The sequence below is a fragment of the Chenopodium album genome, chromosome 15 (genome assembly GCF_948465745.1).
Source record: "Chenopodium album chromosome 15, dcCheAlbu1.1, whole genome shotgun sequence".
NCBI lineage: Eukaryota > Viridiplantae > Streptophyta > Magnoliopsida > Caryophyllales > Amaranthaceae > Chenopodium > Chenopodium album.
In genome coordinates, this window is record NC_137848.1 from 51280855 (window position 1) to 51302585 (window position 21731).

The 21731-nt window shown below is 36.4% G+C and overlaps 1 protein-coding gene across 1 annotated transcript; it reads right to left on the reverse strand.

Moving 5' to 3' along the window:
- Positions 1-1607: 1607 nt before the first annotated feature.
- Positions 1608-19197, reverse strand: LOC145583319 (uncharacterized). The gene is made up of 22 exons (XM_081640547.1): positions 18967-19197; positions 18476-18662; positions 18307-18391; positions 15957-15996; positions 15582-15830; positions 14634-14733; positions 14477-14551; positions 13630-13728; positions 13330-13446; positions 12926-13041; positions 12666-12765; positions 10949-11304; positions 10065-10389; positions 8606-8805; positions 7400-7618; positions 6054-6240; positions 4802-5043; positions 4436-4528; positions 4253-4354; positions 3648-4005; positions 2927-3064; positions 1608-2829 (listed from the first exon to the last, which is right to left on the reverse strand). The coding sequence occupies exons 2-22, from the start codon at positions 18605-18607 to the stop codon at positions 1945-1947; spliced, it is 4218 nt and encodes a 1405-aa protein (XP_081496673.1). The 5' UTR covers positions 18608-18662; positions 18967-19197; the 3' UTR covers positions 1608-1944.
- Positions 19198-21731: the final 2534 nt, after the last annotated feature.

Consider the following 21731-nt stretch of genomic DNA (forward strand, 5'->3'; position numbering starts at 1 on the left):
TTTGAGCATGTAACAATGTGGCGTTTTCCATCCAATGTTATTCCAATGTTGGAAAAATTTATAAATATGAAGACACTTTGGTTCCTTAAGGGTCATCGGTCTCGCATAAACCATGTACCTTATGATTTTTTCACCTCATTGAAGCACCTGCAGATTCTGAATTTGAGCTGTACTAAAATTACAGAGCTACCAAGTTCGATAGGCCATGTAAGGGGCTTGCGCTATCTTGATCTCTCTGAGACCCTCGTTAAAAACTTGCCTGGAACCGTAGGCCACCTTAAGGAACTGCAAACTCTAAAAATCAAAAATTGTCGCGGCCTAATTACATTGCCTAAAGATACAACTAGATTAGAAAATCTTCAACATCTTGATCTTGGTGTCCATACCTACTTGCACTGTATGCCCCCTGGCCTTGGTGCACTTACTCGCCTTTGTACATTGTCGCCATTTGTTATTGGCTGTGAGTTAGGTTGCGGAATAGCTGAGCTCAAGAACCTTGATGGTTTAAACGAGCTCCGCCTTACAAAGCTTCAGAATGTTGCAAGCTCGATGGAAGCCAGGGAAGCAGACCTGATCAACAAGGTGCATCTGAGGAGCCTGGAGCTTCAATGGAGCTCAATTGGACAGAAAACCAGCAGAGTTTACGACGAGGTTATTGAGTGCCTGCGGCCACACACAGACCTCAAATACTTCAAGGTACTCTGTTATGGAGGTTCAAAATTCCCAAGTTGGTTTAGTGATCCTTCTTTTTCCAACATCATGAGCATTACCCTCTTAAAGTGTGAAAAATGCCGGGTTTTACCTCCTCTAGGGCGCCTACCCTCGCTAAAATTTCTCACCATAGATGGATTAACCGGAACAAGAGTCATTGATAATCAGTTCTGCAGAGTAATTGAGCACAATGATGGAATTGATGATAAAGTTGCATTCCCAAAATTGAAAAACTTGGCATTAATCTCATTGCTTTCGTTGAAAGAATGGAAAGATGTACATAAAAGCGATTTTCCATCCCTTCTTAAACTGGAATTGAAGGATTGCCCGAAATTGGTTACAATTTGCAGCCTTTCAGACATGCATTTGCTCCGACATTTGGAGATAAGTAATTGCCCCTTGCTCCGGTCCCTGCCAGAGGGACGCTTGCCTGCTTCAGTGGAAGAGTTGTTGATTGAAGATTGTCCCTTGCTCAAGTACAGCTGCTCAAAACCTGATGGTGTAGATTGGCACCAGATAGAGCATGTTGGAAGCATATGGATAGACTACGTAGACATATCCTCTCGCTAATCAGAAAGATACAGAGTTTTTAATCAATGAGTGATCCACTGTACAACTATAATGCAGAGTGTATCGTTGTATAACTAATCGAATTTTTACCTTTCATGGATTAATTGAAATTTACATTCAATGGATGTTGGATTTGTTTTTTAAGCTATGATTCTGAGGTATATGATAAACAAAACTAGATCAAGCAGCCAAAACACAACTGAAACCTACCATGGATCTATGCTTGTGGAGAGGGAAGTCCAAAATCGCCAAAGATTTATTCTATGAAAGGTAACATTTGACTAGTTAAACCAATAAAAACTAGAAAGATAAATACAAAGCCAAAATAGAACAATGCCAAATCCCGTCACATTAAATTTCACTCAAATAATTCTGATTGGAAAATCTACAGATGAAGTATATGGCTTCAAAAAAAAAACCCTAGCTGAACTTATATCTACGGAATATGATGATACAAAGAATATTAATACTAGAAATCAGTTGGGAAATTGCCAAAAAAAATGTAACGGAACTTGGGAATCCCAATAAGATGGCAAGAAAAATATTCGAGGCAAGCCTATATCATACATAATATACCAAAATGTAGAATCAGAAAAATGGAGGAAAAAAGTTACAAAGAATAAAAAGGAAAGAAAAAATTATACATCTCTCTTCACTTACAGGTTACATAAGCAGTTGTTCTAGATCTGCAAATGCAGACCTTGAGTTGCTTGGTTTGGCGACCTCTGGACCTATACTGTCAAGTAGTTGTTGCTCAGAAGCCTTGAGGTCCAAGGCAGATTGAGTTGAGTCAACTGTAGGTGGTGAAGCTTCAGTCTGATTTGAGTCAGCAGGTGGTAGAGCTCCTGGCTGACTAAATTCCACTGAATTAGAAACTGCCAACTGGCTAGAATCAGCTTGATTTGAAGATCCTAGTTCACTCAAATTTTCTGAAGAAGGTGCTCCTTCAGGTTTTGGTTGATGAGAAACTTCTGCCGAAGAAGCTCCAACTTCGCCGGATTCCTCTCCAGCTTGGGTGTCTAGTGGAGCAGCTCCAGGTTGGCTGGACTCTGCTGGAGGAGTAGCTCCAGATTCGCTGGGTTCTGCTGGAGGAGTAGCTCCAGATTCGCTAGATTCTGCTGGAGGAGTAGCTCCAGGTTCGCTGGATTCTACTGTGGATGGAGCTCCGGGTTGACTGGACTCTGCTGGAGGTGTCACACTCGAATCTCCAGAATCTTTTGGTGGTGGTATAACACCATTAATCGGAGCTGCGGTAGGAGGTGCTCCTAATAACAACTGTTTACCAGGCTCCTGTTGAGAACCCTTTGTGGCGGGCAATGATTTCTTTGGAGCGGAAATTGAAAGCGAGAGAGAGCTCATCCCTGGAGGAAGAATTTCAATAGGAGGTTTTTTATTAGTGTCCCCTAAACTAGGAAGCTTGGGGTCCTCCAGAGAAGCCAGGAATGCAGAAGTTGCATCAGTCTTGGTTGTTCGAGTATGCTCAATCTCCTTCTGCAACATTTTATTCCATGACTCAACCAAGTTCTTAAGAGTTGGTCGTCCATGGGCCTGATAAATATGAACTAGTCAGACAAGGCAGTAATACCAACATATATAAATAAATAAATAAATAAGAAGAGGCTTCATGTAACTTGAAATAGCATACATGAGAATGAAGTACAGCCTCTGCAAGCATCCCTGTTTCATGCCACGCCTTCTCCATGAGAGCATTGTCACCCAAAACTGCAGCCGCAAATGCGGCTTCACGTCCCAATCCAAGTGACACTAAATTATTCACCAGAGTCTGCATTCAATCATCAAATACATTTTGAGTAGCACAAATAAGAGATAGGTAATGCAGCCATGTAATCACAAGGAAGAGCAAAAAGAAGTATTTGATGCTGAAAGGGATTGCAGTTGATATAAATCTCATTGGAAAATCTACAAATGATGTATGCAGCCAGAGTCCAATGTCCTGGTCTTAACAGCAGGATGGCAAAATATTACCAAGTTTAAAATGGATTTTTCAGGGACACACCGTATCTATGTTAATGTTTAGTCATGAAGAGTAAATATACTCAAGAAGTTGCTTGATGCAACAGATTATGTAAGAGCCATTTATATCTACAGCTTTAATAGATTTGACAGCACCACATGCACATTTAACAAGATTAGTCACATTGGAATGATAGGTGATTATCATATTTATAAATGAAAACTTCTAAAAGATATCCCACTACATCCAGATCATCATAAAGAGGTGAAAATTAAGTTTGATCATGCAGATGTCTAAATAATTTTTATGAGTGAAAATAAAAAATAAACTTATCAATCTTCAACAACAGTATCTTAGTACACCAGAGTGGAAGAGAACAAAAAGAACATACACTTAAGCGAGTTAACTCCCCATGGTTTGCAAGTCGCAAGGCCAGACCCCTTAATTCATGACTCTGCAAAGATCCCTTCACAGAACCAGCTGCAGCTAATCGCTTAAGAGCTTCACGGGCAATTTCAGATTGTGCTGTTGCATCTGCTGCATCAATAAGATCCAAAAACTGCTTTGCAAATTTTGCTATCCCTTGCACTGCATCTACAATATTTTCTTTCTTAGCAGCTACATTTAACAGGTTTGTCAAATCCAACCCTGAAGTTTCTTGTCCTATATCCCTGCTATTGCTCATTGTCAAAAGGCACTGAAGAGCTCTTTTCAAATCATTTCCCTGCATGGCCAGATCAAACTCCAACCTGCGAAAGAAAAGATGAAATCACACCTTAAAATCATAGAGATCATTACACAATCAAGTTGGAGCATCGACTGCTAGTCAAGTTGTAGCGCGTATTTTTTATGCATTGAAAAAGGCATCATTTAAACATCATATAGTCATTGTCAGGTATTACAAAAGCACAAGTTATAAAGAGCAATCAGAAGCACAAGCAACACTATGATAGAGTTGAATGACCAACTTGTACATAGCATGTAACATGAGTTTACCTCTTCGATATTCCAGGCAAATGAAGAGCTTCAGCAGCATAACCCATTCCGAGCATAAATTCAGCTAAGTCATCATGATGCTCTCTGCCAAGTCTAGTAGCCCTGTAGATGCAAAAGTAATTAATGTACCACCTCAATAAGCACATGCATCCAGCAAACATGGGAAATTTGAAGGATAATTACCATTTTACTGCACTGACAGCATCCCCATAGGCAGCAAGACAGCGGCAACGAATACCAGGATGGGTAAGAGATAAAGCATGGGCCCGCATATACCTGGAGGTGAATTCAGCAGTGCATGAATATTAAATACTCAAATATACAGGAGAAACACAAAACAGAAGTACAAAAGCATCTAAAGATGGAAAATGGTTTCAAAAAATTGAGGATTGATTTTGGGTTTTCCTTTTCTGACAAAGCATCAACTTCATATAACCTTAAACTTCCATAGGACAGAAGTAGAAAGGACCCACTGGTAACTGGTTTAGCTTCTTGAAACCAAGCATAATTTCACAGCTCTGCTACATTTAAGAACTAGAGATGGGTTACCTATCAATCAGCCAGAGTACTCCATCTCTAACTCCCACAACCACAAGTGGGCCAATTGGTCGTTTTTGCTCCGCAGGGAAGCGGGTTACTGCAACAGCAACACCACCACCACCAACAGCAATATCATTTGCTCTTCTATCTTCGGGCGTACCAGAATCATCCCCGTCAACTTTGGACTGTTTTGGCAATGTTAAGTAAGGTGGCACAGAAGGAGCTTGCTGAAATGAAGCTAATCTCACAACCTGCAATAATAACTCCATCCATCATTCATTTGATAATCATACAAGTGACAGCAGAGTCACTACAACATGCTCAGATCTTTGTAAAAGAAATCAATTAATGATAAACGATCTTGTAACATATACTCTTTCAAAAAGGGCAGCATAAACCCACAATATAGCTGCCAATACTCTGTAATATGTACAACAAACCTACAAGATAATCTGACTAGAAGAACAGTTGAACTGAAAACAGTAGATAAAAATTGCATAGCTCAATCAATGACACTATATGACACATATGCTTATTTTATTACCTGGTCCATTTTCGTCACATCCAGCTCTTAATCAGTTCTGACACAAGATTTCAGAGCAATTGGAGGTCTACTAGATAGTCTAAATAGAAATAAGCTGTTTGACTAGCCAGTACTGAGTTTGTGACAAGCTAGTGATGAAATTACAGCTCTTTAAAAGCTCTACTTCACATAGCACAGATAATTGAATAACCAGATATTTGTCCTGGTCAAAACATATAAGACTTATTAATCTAATCTAATGATAGGTAAGCAAGAAAAAGGACAATAATATATTTTTTAAAAATTAAAAAAAGTTTTTATGAGATATATTTATAACAAAAGGAACTAAGGAATTCAAGATATTGTAGCAATAATAAATAAGTGAATCTTTGTAATACCAATTTAAATATTTTTATTTATGTTGCAACCCAGAAACAAGATAAGGCTGTTTTACACTAGACCTTTGATTAGAAATGCAACAACCATGTGCTAGTTCATAAAAATAAAGAAGAGAATCTAATGAACCAATATTATTCAAGTCCATTCTGAAAGAAAGCTAAACAAGTCAATCAGTCTACTCCATTGCAAAGTGCTATAGTTCAATCTAAAAGATTATACTCCCTCTACCATAAGGGAAAGAGCATAAATAGTTTGATAGTTACCAAAAAAAAAAAAAAAAAAAAAAAAAAAAAAAAAAAAAAAACACGAAAACAAAAACAAAAAACAAGTCAACAATACCTGTAGCATTGGCGGTCTCAAAGATATTCTTTCATTTGTATCAGCTTTAGGACCATCAACTGAAATCAGAGCTAATTCACCATGCTCAGCAACAGCTCTAGCTTGTACCTCTTTCAGTCTCAGTTCTTCATTCATCCTCTTTGTCTCTAGATCGATTGCAGCAATTCCAGCATCCACAAAAACCACCCTAGAAAAGTTATCAAAGATGAAACCGAATGTAAGAGAGATTCAAAATTCATAAAACCTGCACCATGTACATAATTAATAAAGATATAACAAAATTCATAAGAATTCAAGCCTAAAATCTGCACCACAATCCAAATATAAAAAATTAAAAATTAATAACAAATAAAACAAAAGATCATTTTATCTTCCTAATTTAAAAGGCTACTTATCTCTTGAAAGAAAGATAACTAAATGTTTGTCTAGTATTACTCTATCCCTCCCTATTCATAGTTCCGGATACTAAAGCAAGTAGAACAGAGAGAATGATGATAAATATTTTGTGGTGAGGGTCAGCTGATATGAGGAAAGCTCATCTCGTAAGCAATAGGTCTAGGCTTTGGGAAAGTGCTGTAAAAAAAAAATTGCACTTGTGGGAAAATGGTACAACCCCCTCGTTGCTGGTTTTAAGGCGATGATACAAAGGCCACTTCATGATAGCGAGTTAAAGGAGTTCACTTATACTAGAACATATGGTTTTCAATTAGGGGCTCTAAATGATTCAATGGAGTGGACAAGAATTCATTGGGGACTTTTTCTTGTAATTAGTTAAATACAAATCACTTCAAAGCATTATAGCACAGCTAATAACTTGTCTCCCAATTGTGCCGAACATTCAGATTCCAACGACTGTCCTTTTAATAAGTTTTTTCAACATGCAATCAAATACTTCTGTTTTTTTAGAGGAAAAGAAAAAAAAATAAAATTCTAGGCCTTAATTATGGGGTGGGATAAAAATAGCATCAGTTAGAAGCACCAAGCTTTGATAATTCACCCAAATTAGGTCTTAATGTGAATGGCCAAGTCAATGGTAAGCTTAAAATGTGAAATAGTTCATAATATGCAACGACATGGTTAGCTATTCTATCAAAACAACACCAAAATGAAAAAAAAAGGAGGAATTGATTATTCAACAACACTAATATCCGAAAATATGTAGCGATATAATGTGGCCATGTTAAAATAGTTTACCTTTAAAAGGCACTCATCTAAGTATTTCAATGATGTTTTTATAAAAAAAATATTCTCAAATGCAAGCCAGAGATAATAACGAAAAAATGATTTTAAGACACTGAACATAATGAAAGGTGTAGAACAGCAGAGCTGGAGCTTAAGTAACTTACTCGATGGTAGTTGGAGTAGCAACAAATAGCTGTCTGCGATGCCAAACAGCACTAGTTGCATAAGGAATTGCAACATCTCCCAAATATCGATACTGAGGACGCAAGGAGGATATGACAATATATTTCTGATAGGCAAAAGCACAATATTCAACAGTTTGGTCCCAAGCTGTCCACTCTGGCTGAGGGAGAAGACTGCCTACAGGTTGAAAAGTTTCCCAGCTGCAACAGAACTTGATTAGATAAACAATGAAAAGATAATGCAAGCTAACATTGTAAGAAATAAGAAACAAAAAGGAAAAATAATAGAGGAAAGGACACTGAACGTGCGGGTAAGGGTAAAAACTTATGAGTCGTGAAATCTTATTGGGTCAAAAGAGATAAAGCATTTTATTGGGTAATTTCACGTAAATTTGATAACGGGTCGGGTCAAAAGAGACATTTTATTGGGTCAATGCAGGTCGCAGGTCAATAACAAGTTGATAATAGATGGGCCAATTAACAATCAAGGGAAAAGAGTAGAGGAGAAAGCCAAAAATTAAGTATATGTGAATACGAAAATACATTAATATTTTTTTTACGCTATCTGTTTTCTTTTTCAATCAAATTGGGCAAGCATTTTTACTCTATATTGACCCTGTACAATAAGGGTCCTCTAATCTTGACCCATACGCTATACCCATTGGGTTACCCTGCCAATAGCCAGGCCTAACACACACACACACCAAAAAAAAAAAAAGGGGGGGGGGGGGGGGGGGGGGGGGGGGGGGGGGGGCTGCGTATTCAATCCAGAGCTTCTCTTGACGTATGTCAAGGATCAGATCCCAAACAAAGAAGATGCCTCCGAAATGAACTTTTATGGACATAGAAGAGAAAAATCCAATGATAAACAAGAGAAGCATGCAAGGCCTAGTATAGGGAGAAATAGAAAAGAAGCTATAGGCCACTTTATCAATTTATTTTGGTTTACAAGGACTAATGCTAAACAAGAAACACACTAGGTTTTAGAGATTGTAACAAGAAACATTATACGTTGTAGTACCAACTCTTGCTATGCAATAAGATAAAATCAATAGAATTTTAAGTATAGCAATTAACATTTAATATAAAACAGGATATAAATATCCATACTCCAAAATTTAGCACATAGTTCATGAATTTGAACAAGACTGGATTCACTGAGCCAAACAAAACCAGAATGGGGCTCACCTATAAAGTTGAAAATTTTGAGTAGATGAAGGACCAGAACCGACACCCTCATCAAATGTGTTAAATGAGGAAGCACCAGAACCAAAGCCCGACAAAGGCATTGACTGTATTGTTGAAATTGCAGTAGCGGCAACAGCACTAACACGGCGGGAAGTTCGATATGCAATACCAAGGAGTGAACCTCCATGCAAACCTATTACCTAGTAGAAAAAGAAACTGAAATTACATCATGCTAAGTGGAATAAGCTAAATAAATCTAATATCAAGTTACAAAACATACAAACTAGCGAGTTGAAGAATGCATCACCAAAGCCCATAAACGGGAAGAAAAAAAAATGTAAATCACAACCACAATCAGATAGAAGATATTAGTTATAACCATGTCATAACAAGCAAATGTGAAAAGGCTTGTTTTATGAATCCTCTATTCCTCCATAAATCAAGGAGCATCCAACAGGTTCCATGAAATCAAATTACAAAAATAAAAAAAATAAAAAATAAAAAAAAGTATGATTCATAAATCAAGGAGCATCCAACAGCTTCCCTGACATTCACACCTCCAAAACTCAATACCCCACCACTGCTCCCAAAATCCCCTGATCTATGCTTTATAATCTAAACTTTGGACATTAGCCAGCAAAGATTCAAGAAGTCCAATAAGAAACACATGGACGTCACTCTCCCAAGGCTCAAAGAAGAGTCCACATAACATGATCCCCTATTTATACATTAGTATATTACTCTTCTCCAAAGGAGGAACAAACCTCAATTGAATAAGTCTCCCACCAGCAATTACACCCACACAGAATAAGATCCCCACTCAAAACATACACATCGATTGTCCCATTCATAAACTGCTTCTGTGCATGAAAATATTCACATCCCAAACAGGTGGGCAACTTCTCCACTTCAATTCAATATTATAATTCAACAAGTAACTGCATCGATGAGAGCAGGTTACCTTAGAATCACAAAAAAAGTTCTGAAGTCTGAACATGGTAAATATTCAATATCAGAAGCTTTTAGTAAAGAAAAAGGAGAAGATGATGAAAGAGGTGACAGAACTCCATAAACACCAAGCTCAGCACGGTGCCTTTTGCTACATATTTTTTGCAAAACCAGTACCAAATTTCCACTTTCAAAAGGACCATTGATATCACTGCTGAAACCAGGGTGTGTGATCCAACAGTTACAAATGAAAACTCTAATCTGATTCACTAACACATACACGCATCCCAGAGCAAGACCAAGAGTTCAAATCCCATTAGGTTTACAAGCTCTGCCCCTTCCATATATATGTAACATTTTTTATTTAACCTTGGTGAATAAATACGGCAAGGGTAGGGGATAAAATTCTAATAGGCAATCATACCACAGCTTCCTTAGGAAAAATACATTTTAGCATTTAAGTGGTACAGCATAAGAGCTTTGATTAAAAGATTGCTTACGCAAAACATACCGGTTCACTTCTTCCACCAATTGATCTCATCAATATGTTAGATGTTCCATCATCCAGCACAATACGAACTTGGACAGAGGCAGAAGCTGCACTAGCAGCAGCTGCTGCAGCTGCTGCCGCTGCAGCAGCTTCCTTGGCTTTTCTAGAAGAACCCCCCTTTGGAACTACAGGAACTCGTGGAACAACAGCAGATTCTAATATCGCAAATCTATCACGACAATTATCCCACGCCAAGAGTCTAGCACTCCCTGAATCAACAATGGACCAGTCGCTGACCTTGTATATTGAAAAGTAAGGGATATCAGGCCACACCACAGCTAGATACCTGCATAAAGCCATAACTTTGATAAGGTACAGAATATTAATATCTTGTTGACAACAAATAAAGATGGAACATTTAAGATGATAAAGAGATCCCTCTGTAGCAATTTGATAGCTTAGGAGTCACCAAAAATTTAAAGGAATATTTAGTCACGTGCTAGCAAATATAATAAACAGGATCTGTACATGTAAAATACCAAATAAATACCAATATATTTTATCAGAAATGACCTGGGTCAGTAATATGATACAAAAGATCAAGACCTAATAGACTAGATAACTTATTACCAAATCAATACCCTCCAAAACTTTATCATGTAAACCAACATCAAATTCTAATTTTGAAATACATATATAGAAAGTAGATAACCAAACATTTTACTTCAAACATCTTTACAAACGTCAACTAAAACAATGGACAGCTTCTTTTGACTTCGAATGTCCGATGAGATTGTTCAAAAGCCCGACCAAAGTATGTTTTTGGAGTTGAACAATATAAGCGATATATACTACATGCATGGAAATAAACTAGCTGCAAACGAGACGCGTGCATGGACACTTACTTTCCTGAACTGCTAAGAGAAAGAACAGAATACGAATCGTGTGGAACAGGAGTACTAATGTGCTTTTTGATCTGTTTGACCTGCGATGCCTCTGGATCCACCTTAGACCTAGCTGATTCGGTCAATGAACCATTGCTACCCAAAGATGTGTTTGCTGCGTTAGACAACTGAAAGGTCAATAGTTTAAGTTCCCTTTCAACTATATATACAGCAGAATGCTCTCGGCTTCCCGGTGGTGAGGGTAGAGCAACCACAGGCGGAAGAGCTCGAAAATCAAACTCGCTAATAATTACACCAATATTAGTTCCAGTAGCAACCAGATGAGGCTGTAATGGATGTGCAACCATACAATAAACCTGCAGTAGCAAGTAATTATTAAAAAATTTAATCTAGGATCTTTCAGTCACCTTACACAATATATAATATATTTCAAACAAATCATATGAACAATAGACCAGTACAACAGATGCCACTTAAAGTTCAGAGAAGATACAACATAACGAAGCTTCATCTGTCTCAGAAGCAGTGTGATTAAAAGTGTCTCTGAAGTAAAATACATAACTGCAACATGTAGAAAATCATGTAAGAGGGTTGTTATCACTTCTAACAATACCATACCCTGCATACCAAGATTTAATTAGGAATCGTTTAGGAACTGCACTAATACACAGACAGTACAGCACCTGCTACTAACCACTGACACACTACAGCAATATAACCATACGATCTCCATCCTTGAACCTTGTCAAAAAAATCCACGACCTGAGCATTTCAGGCTGAAAACAAAACCCACAATGAGCCATTTGGTTCGGAGTTTTACAAGAGCAAAAAATAATTCTCTTTATCTCCAATTAGCATATGGTTAGCTTTAATTTGATCTTTTTCCCTCTTCGATGATTTGAGTGCATCCCAAACTGCTCTATCAGGCTTTCAAAGATTCCCCCACTCCCCTTGGAACTTCGATTTCCATAATTTGGTTTTGCTTTTAAACTCTTAACTAATCAAAACCAATAACCATTACTAGCACCTGAATTACTTCCACTAGATTAGCAACACAACCAGTCTCTTATGCCAGTCTACAGTTGGCTTCCATTAGTAGCCGGCTCTATAATTTTTAAGGGCTTCACAGCTTACCACTTCTTTGACATAACTCACTAAAGACACCCCAAAACATCTCCTACAACTAATACAATTAACAAATCTTAGGGGCGTTTGGTTGGGGTATTCAACAAAGGGAAAGGCAATCAAACTACCATCAATGCCTTTTATGATGATTGTTAGACAAATTCAATCATTCCCTATACCCCTTCCATTACCCCACTTACCTCTAGTCCTCTACTCTCATTCCCCATCCAAATACCCCCCACAGGGAATCACTCAGTCCCTCAAACTCTACTTCATCCAACTACCTTGACCACCCTCAGAAACACCAACTGGCCACCCAAAACCACCACCCAGCCACTGAAACCACTTCCTAGCCACCTGAAACACTAGCACGACAGAACCTCCACCTAGCCGCCGCGAGAACCTCCGCCCAGTCGCCCACACCCAAAACCACCTTTTCCTACCGAAAAACACACACACACACACAAACAAACAAACAAACAAACAAACAAAATACAATAAAAAGGTCTGGTTCAGCAGAATCATCAAAGCCTTCCACAATTTTGACATCAGGCTTACTTTACTAAACCATAAACATTTGCAAGATACATACCCGGAGCTTTTTGCTTGGTGCAAGAGCTTGTGGAGGTACAAGGGAGGAAAGTTCACATAATGGCCTTGTCAGCACTGAATAAGTTGGATGCTCAATAGCCCTGTCAAAAGGCCAAAAAAATCCCGTGTAATTATAGAGTCCTAGTCTTCTAATCATGGAAAAAAAAAATTGTAAGCCGCTAACTAGTAACTAGAGCGTTTTCAAACATAACATAGTGCTGGATGTCAGTGAAAATCTTGATAGTGGTGCAAATGTAATACCAAATATGTGAATCCTTCACACAGGTCAATATATCAAGGTTGGGAGCACGTGGATGGCACCAAGATGCCACACTGTGGCAAGACATCCTAGGAACTGGCTTTATCCGCCGCATCTCCTGAAAAAGAAAAATGATCATGTAAGAATGAAAATCTAGGAACATCATTCATTAATAAAAGGCTTTCTCCCGTCTATGCAAGCGGATGTGTCCATTAAAATTGTAAACTATAACACCAGATCAACTATCATGAGATCACTAATCAACAATTGCCGATCCTATACTGAATAAGAAAACTGGGTAAAAGCAACTGAGCTTTGCTGCTCACAGACCACCCAAAACCAGACATTTATACAGCAGAATGCATAAAGCTACCAAGAAGACAAGCCTGCAGCATTCACAACTTGCCTTAAATGAGATTGTATCCCATATAGCCAGTGTTTTATCAGCACCAATCGTAATAAGCTGTGGTGCGCCACCAGACACTCTTGATAATTCTACAGCCACAACCCCGCCATCATGTGCCTTCGATGTAATATGAAACCCAAAAAAATTAGAACGTTCACAAAAAGATTAAAAAAATATAGGCATTTGCAAGGTTTCAAAAATTCAAAAATAACTCCACAAGAAAGTAGCCAATCAGATGCATACATCATCGTAAAATTACCATATTGAATAAACTCATAAGAAAAATAACAGGATCACTACCTTTAGGCTAAGTTTGGGTACGAGCTCTCGTGAATCATGGCCGTGATCAGCACTCCAAAGTATCAGTAATCCGTCACTTCCACCAGAGACCAACAATGCCTACAATTACAGAGAATATTAATGAAATCAATCAATCAACTATATAGGCAAGGAAACCCCCAGCCACACAAGGTCCACCTATATGAAGAGATTATCCATATCATGTCACAGGAGTCCAAAAAGTTTCCCCATTTTCCAAACATAGTGTCCTAAACTAGTAAACTACTGTGTTCAAAAACATCTGAGTCATAGCCAACTTGTCCCTACCTATCCCCCCAACAGCAAGGCAATTTAAAATAATCAGCATAAAAGTTTCCACATGTCTTTCAACTAAATCTTCTCTCACTATTTCTCTCCATCCACAATTCAAAACTATTGTGCTAAACTTGAGGGTAGAATTGTTATGGGGAAAAGGGACTAAAGATTTTACAGACTACTTTGTAGCTCATGATTGAATGAGAAACCATAGCTAGAGTATGCTGATGTTTCACATGGAAGATGTGTCAAGTATCCAAAAAAAATTATTTGTAGAAAATGATGCTCCAGACCACGGCAAAAATAAAGTGTACAAAAGTCCACCAATATAGCAATATAAGCAAAACTCCAGCCAGAGGGAAAATAACAAATGCTAAAAAGAAATTGATTAAGAATATTAGATCCTCCCATGATATAAACCAACCGGATTCATGCTGATTAATTCAATCAAACAGCAGAAAAGATTACCAGATAACACTTAAAAATAAATAAATAAAAATAGCTTGACAAATTCACCAGACATCAGTGTTAACACAAATTATGAAAGGTTTACCTCGCCTGAAGATGCCATGAATGTCATCAGACAATTTATAGCTCCTTTGTGGCCTCCAGTGTACCTTCGAGCAAGCTGTAACGAAGCATCAGAAAAAACTCTGAGAAACAATATATCACAAGTCAACAGGAACCAAAAAAGTTTCTGACAGTCTGACCTTCCATGTTATCATTGAAAGAACTCTTATTACACCATCTGATCCACCAAAAGCAACTAGTGGACCTTCACCTGCAGTGGATCTATATAGGAACTCCATACTGCAATCCCAAATAAACACAATTAAGCAATTGCATATGCAACAGCCACACGAGTATGCAATCTCATATTGGAGTATTAAACGACAAAACCCTTAAACTCTTTTTATTGTATTCTCCTGGCAGGTAAAGAAAGGAAAGCAATGACCAATACAAATCATATACTCCCTCAGTTTCTATTTAGTTGACGCGTTTGATTTAGGCACATATATTAAGGAGAGGAGAGAGAGTGAAAGAGAATGAAAAAGCAAGTGGGGTAGCTTGTAAATGCAAGGTAAAAAATTTACCCCAAAAGGAAATGTGTCAACTAAAAAAAACTTCCTAAAAAGGAATACGTGTCAACTAAAAAGAAACGGAGGTAGTATAACTTGTCAAGCAACACATTAAGCACAATTACGCAAATGCAATTAAGCAAGATGCAAAGAGCAGAGTCCAATTTTCCAACTTATTTAGGGCTCAAGGACAAGACATCTCAAAGATACAGTCCAGGCTTCCTAATGCATTGCAGTGCTAGAGGCAAAAGAGATGCACCAGAGTAATTAGTTAAATCACTGCCTCTAAATATTTCAGATAAAAAGAGACATAAATCCTACTGTTTTTCATACAGCAGGTACCATCATGGTGCATTGATATCAATACTAATTAATACAGTGACTTCTGTATATATAATATCAAATCCAGTATCAAAAACTCTTTTATATAAATACTTTTATTTATGCAGTTATAACCCTTATTTTACCAAAAGGCACACCTCCAGGATTTACTACTAGTTTCCCCTCATGCTTTCAAGGCTTCAAAACACTGGTATATACAAAAACGTGTATACAATTAAGAGATTTTAGTAGCATTACCACATTAGGGATCTGTTATCAAGTTCTTGCTTGGGAACATCACGACCACGCATTGTTACCAAGTCCAAAAATATAGCTTTATTCTCACAGCAGATGACCAGAAAATGTCTTCCTTTAGTTGCTGGAGGGAGAGGACTTAAAGTAGAGGTGACATTACTGACTGCCGATGGAGCCTCAGCAGCTGCTGCTCGATTGCGCCAAAGTTGCCAAAAACGTACATCATCATCATAAAAGTTGACTTGCTTAACACTGAAATAACACACACACACACACACACACAAAACAAAACAAAAAAAATAACAAAAAAAACAAATTTAGTAGCAGAACGGCAAAAAATATAATTCAACAATCACAAGGAAAGCAAGTGCTCCTCACCTTCCTCCACGTATAGCTTCGGTAGGCTTTCCTCTAGACTCTAATAGCATGAAGTTGTCAACAACAGTAAAAAAAAGTCAGCAACACCACTCAAAAGTTCTGAGCACAATAAGCGCAAGAACAATCAAGATTGCTTATAACTAAAATATGCTGTACATTAAACAGTAAAATTCAATTTCTAACTTGTTGATAATTTATAAACAACTAAATAACGATTCTGTAATCTTTGTGAGGGGGAAAAGACAAGAAAATGACACGCGGTATATTACGACATAAGTTGAACTACCACTACCACCACAAACTACACCAGACATACGCAGCCATACCTCCTACAGATGTGACTGTAGGAGATCAAATATAAGCTCCAACTAAATTGAGTCACCTTGGCCAGCATTAAGGGTTGACAAAGTCAAATTTCAATATGACCTGGCTAACACACACACATATACAAAGCTAGGACTGATGAGCACAAGTCCTGGACTTAAATTTTATACTTCCTTCAGTAGTTAAATCTACAACATTTCTTATGATACTATCTTCCAAACAATTTCATTCTAACACTCCGTAAATAGAGTGGATCAACCTAAGTATGAGCATGTATTTTTGTGTCTAATCCCAAGCTTGATCGTAAACTAACATGATTACTAAGTCAAGCAAATTCTCAAGAAAAGCTATCAATTATTATTCTAGCTAAATTACTCAATTCCTGCTAGCTGAATTACTCAATTCTCACGTTACGGTTGCATAAGAGTAAAGTATCTCCAGATGAGGCCAAATCTCCCACAGCCCCATACAGTGCCTAAATCCCCAAGGCTAGATCACCTGCCCTTAAAGCACAACAATCATAAAACAGAGCTAAACACAAGGAATACAACACACATTAAATTACCTGCAACAATATATGTATATTAGTACAGAGGGAGTTGCCTGGTATGGAATTTGATACCTCTAACACTGGAACAAGTGAAGAACTGACAATGCATGACAAAAGGCTCTTATTACACTATTAAATTATGAAAGAACCAGTTCATACAAGTCATACAAGTTCCTTCCCATTGCCCTTTGGAATTCTGATGCTCCGACAAAAGCTTATCATTTCTTAGTGGTTATCAAGTATTCAGAAGGAAGCTCTTAGATATGATTTGATTTCCCAAATATATTGATCTAGTATGTGTAGCTAGGCAAGTGGATTCATATTTGCGAATTCTGCACCGCACCCACAATAAGAGCTGGTATAGTATAATTTCGGAGGGTAGTGAGAAGGTATAAATATCAGAAGTTATACTTGCCATGGGTAGTAAAAGACTTGGAGCAATATTTTGAGAGGAAATGTCATGTTCAAATTCAAATCTTCTTAGTACTATTTGTTAAATAATTGCAATATAAAGACCTCGATAAACTGATAGAATTGGTAAATGAAGGGAAGAAGGGAATATGTGAAAATTTCTTTTGAAAATTCGGTGTAAGAGGATTAAAATATACCAAACTAGGGCCCTATTCTCTTCGTACTACAAAAATAACTAGATGGATAACCAAAACTAACAACCAGATATGTTTGTTGTAGTATTTATAAAATAGAAGAAAACTGAAGGAAAAATTATCACTAATGCTTTATAAAATAATTAGTTTCACTGAAAAAACTATCCATTGAACATGGAGGCGAGTACAATCTAATAGCATGGGTGGAGAAGTTGTCATTACCATCTTCACATTTTGTTGAAAGGATGAATCCTAGAAAGATATTATTCAATTTTCACCAAAAAATGGATACCCCAGTTTACCATCAAACTATATCAAACTATTATAATCCCTTGCAAGTTGAGGCAGCTTTGGCATGTTAAAATCAATATTGCATTGAGAATAAGATAAGAAAAAGGTTTGCATATTATATGGTTGATGGCAAAAAGGCAATTTATACTTTACTGCACGTTCAAACTACAATTACAAAAAAGTATGAGCCCCATTAAGTGAGAGGACAGCTTATACAAACTAACAAGCTTCATTACAAAGGTTCAATGCTAGCAATTGCATAATAGTCTAACATTTCAATCCTACAGTGGAGGGAACATCAACAGTGTTTGGGTGTAATTCAATGCTCGCTATTGCGTAATAGTCCAACATTTTATTACATCAGTGAAGTAAACATCGAGAGTGTTATGGTGTAATTTCAATACACATGAAAATCATCAAGTTTCAAGTTCACAATAAAGTTCCCTAAGTTCATCCCATGATTATTCACCGTGATAACATTTCATGCTAACTCAGTACAAAGACTATAAAAATTAATGGTCCAACACTCCAACTCATTTATATACAGCAAACTAATAAACATGAGAAAGTTTGACATTACCTGACTCGCCCTCAGCAAGCTTCTCCAATTTGGCACCAACAAGCCGCCTTTCATCAACTCCGCCAGCTTTTAGCTCATAAATAACCTGTAATCAAACACAACCAAATATTTAATCATAGCTCATTGTCTCATTTCGATTCACGCCATAAAAGTAAAAACGAGTATAGACCTGACGATGTTCCCAATTCCAAACTGAGACATGATCTGAGGCATCAGAAGTAACAAGCCATGGATGAGTGGGATGAACTTGTATTTTAACAATCTTCTCATTCGTCGGCCGAAACGCCCGTAACCTCAGCATTTCTCCCGCTCCCTCTTTCTCTCCCCCTCAAATCAGAGGTTAGATCTAGCTAATGCTGCACATTACCATCAAAATTCAGCTGCAAATGGTGTAAATACTTAAGATTCTATCAATGCGCACTAACAATGCAAAAATTGAAAACCCTAACCCTCAAATTCAATCCATTTCGGCAAAATTAACCTACATTTCTCACAAAATTACCAAAAAAAAAATCCGAAACTAATTCATCAAACATCTAATCATCATGTTGAACAAATGAATTATGAATAATAGCATAAAACTGCTTCATAAAATCTATCAATTGATCCATATAATACACGTCGCAAAAAATTCAATAAAATATTTAAAAAAATACTGACCTTGAGGAGAGAGAAAGAGAAGAAATGGTGGAGATTGCAGTAGAAAGGAGATCAGGAAGAATTGGAGAATGAAGATGGATCTGCAGCAAAAGGTTGAAGATGATGAAGTTTTTGGGAGAGTTGTTTGAAGATGCAGGTGAATTATATGATCATCGAATATTAGATTTGTGAGTGTAAGAAATCAGACACTCCTTTTGAATTTTTGATGTTTCATTTCATTGCCTATTTTACTTTGTTTCTCTTTCGTGGTGATTAGTCTGATTACTAATGAGTAATGACCTTGTTTAGCAATTAATTTGATGAAGGTACCAACGTAATTTTTGGGTGTATAAGACAATTCCATTACTTTCTTTAAACAAAATGATTATATTAGACAAAGTGACAAACTACATGAATGCAATTTAATTTCAAGTTTTAGTTTCGTCAAAAAAAAAAATCAAGTTTTAGCTGTTCCCTAATACGGAGTATCAAATAAGGGGATGACAACATATACTATTATTTTCAAAATTCTACACACAACATGACTACTACATGAGTTGTGTTAGAGAGATTACTAAAACTACAAGAGGACTTGACTTAGTAGCAGAAATTAAGGACATATACGGTAGATCACATGATCAAATTATCACTCTCTTATATGTAATTTGTAATACTCTTGTGAATCATTAAAACGACAACCATGAGCGGATCCAGGGGGTTCATTGAACCCCCAGATTTTTTGAAAAAAAATTATAAGTTTTGGTTTTTTTTTAAAAAAAAAAAAAAGAAAAAAAAATAAGGTTAAAACAAATTTTTGTGAAGTAAATAATTAAATATGTAACTCTGGCACATTGGTAAGGGAGTGACTAATAGAGTAGTGAGGCTCCTCTTGATCATGGGTTCGAGACTAGCCACCCTCATTTTTTTTTCCCTTTCGATTTCTTCCGCTGTTCTTCATGAGTTAGTCCATAGTTGGGTCAATAATTTTAGGAGTAGTATGTTGGTCATTTTGTTAAGTTAGAGAGTCAAATGAATTTAGAAGTTAATGAGTTTATTTAGTGGGTTTAATCATGGCATTATACTTTCAGTTTTTTAGCTTATTATTTGTTGTTTGTTAGCCTACCTATATGGCTCTTGTATTTGGTGAATTAAGCATGAAGAAATATTATTGAGCTCTTTATTTTACTTGCTTCATACTTATCTAATATTATTATTGTTTTTATCCTTTAGTACGTATTAGTTTCAACAGTCCTCTTATTCCTCTACTCCTCTTAATTCTTAAATCTTTATTTGTTTGTAAATTAGTGATAATTAGATTAATTATTGATTTGTTTAATTAGTTTTTATATATTGTTGACGTACAAATTGAATTTAGAAACTTAGAATTTAAAATTTTTACTTGGTCTTTTAATTGATAATTAGAAAAATTTTACATTGTCAAATTTGTGTTTATTGGGGACTTGGGATTTTTGTTATTCCGTGTAATATTGATTTTTTGCAATATAATTATAGATTTATCATTTATAGAAGTAGTAATGTTTTAGCACGCTTTCAAAGTATAAAACTCGAAGAATGCTTTTGTAGGGTTTTTTTTATTTATTATTTTGTAACTGTTTAATCCATCCATTTGTAATAAAAAATTTGAACATATATAAAATATTTAATTAATATATTAGCATCTTTTGTTTTTTAAGATTCCGAACCCACAGTTCGGAATTCCTGGATACGCCACTGACGACAACAACAAACAGACAAAAAATAATAGAGAAGGGTAGTACTAAAATCAAGCAAAAAAAGGATTTTACAAGAATTTAAAGTAACAAATAACAATCTTTAGACTTGTTCAAGGAGCTTGCTTGGCATATATAATGGCAAATTGACCACATTGTTACAGTCATTTGTTTTGGTCTTAACTCTATTGACCATGTAAATCTACCAAATAGCAAATCAAACAGTTGATTTGGTAGCAAATGAACGAAGTTTACTATCCTCACATGTTAGATGTTGTACATCGTTAAATTCTCAATTATCTTATATTATTGTACCTAACGCATTAAGAGCTCCATGAGAAAAAGGGGCTCCTATTGTTTTATTTTACCTTGTATTTACCAAAAAAAAAAATTAAAAAAAAAAAAAAAAGTAAATGTAGTGGACGAGTGGTGGGTTGTGTTGAATATATTATATATACTTAGGTTGTAGGTGAGTATTGAACTATGAAATAATCTTAAACTGTACCTGATATATTAAGAGTTTTCTCGTGAAAAGGTCATATATATATATAATTGTTTTGATGATGTCCCCAAGTTATTCTATCTTCACTTTATTATTTACAAGCTTCTTCTTATGACCAAAAGAATTGGACAAGGTCCAATAACTATAGTGGACCAAATATGGCATTAACTACGCAAATTGTTGGCTGAGGTCGCGCTCAACCAGACCTGGTTGAGGTCACTCCCCAGCAAATGAACAGTAGAAAAAATTGAACATTTACTAGAAAAAAATGAACATTTATGTTATTGCTCATTCATCAACACATACCTTGATTTGTTCAATTCTCTTGAATGGATATCATGCAATTGAGCTATAGGGTATATGCATATATTTGTTTAATTACTTTAATATAAATTGTTACACGGTAAATGTTACGTATGCAATTGATTTAACATTGAATTTCTGTGTATTTGAAATAAATTTCAGGTAGTTTATATGCTTTCATTATTGCGAAAGATGAAACTCCTAAGCTTGGTACAATTATTTGGAATTAAACTTTGTACCACCTACTCGTG

Coding starts and splice junctions, on each gene's coding strand:
- LOC145583319 (XM_081640547.1), bottom strand. CDS start 18,607: ATGCTGAGGTTACGGGCGTTTCGGCCGACGAATGAGAAGATTGTTAAA. Junction 6,241..7,399: donor GCTACTCCAACTACCATCGA/GTAAGTTACTTA, acceptor TAACTTTTCTAG/GGTGGTTTTTGTGGATGCTG. Junction 2,830..2,926: donor AGGCTGTACTTCATTCTCAT/GTATGCTATTTC, acceptor CATATTTATCAG/GCCCATGGACGACCAACTCT.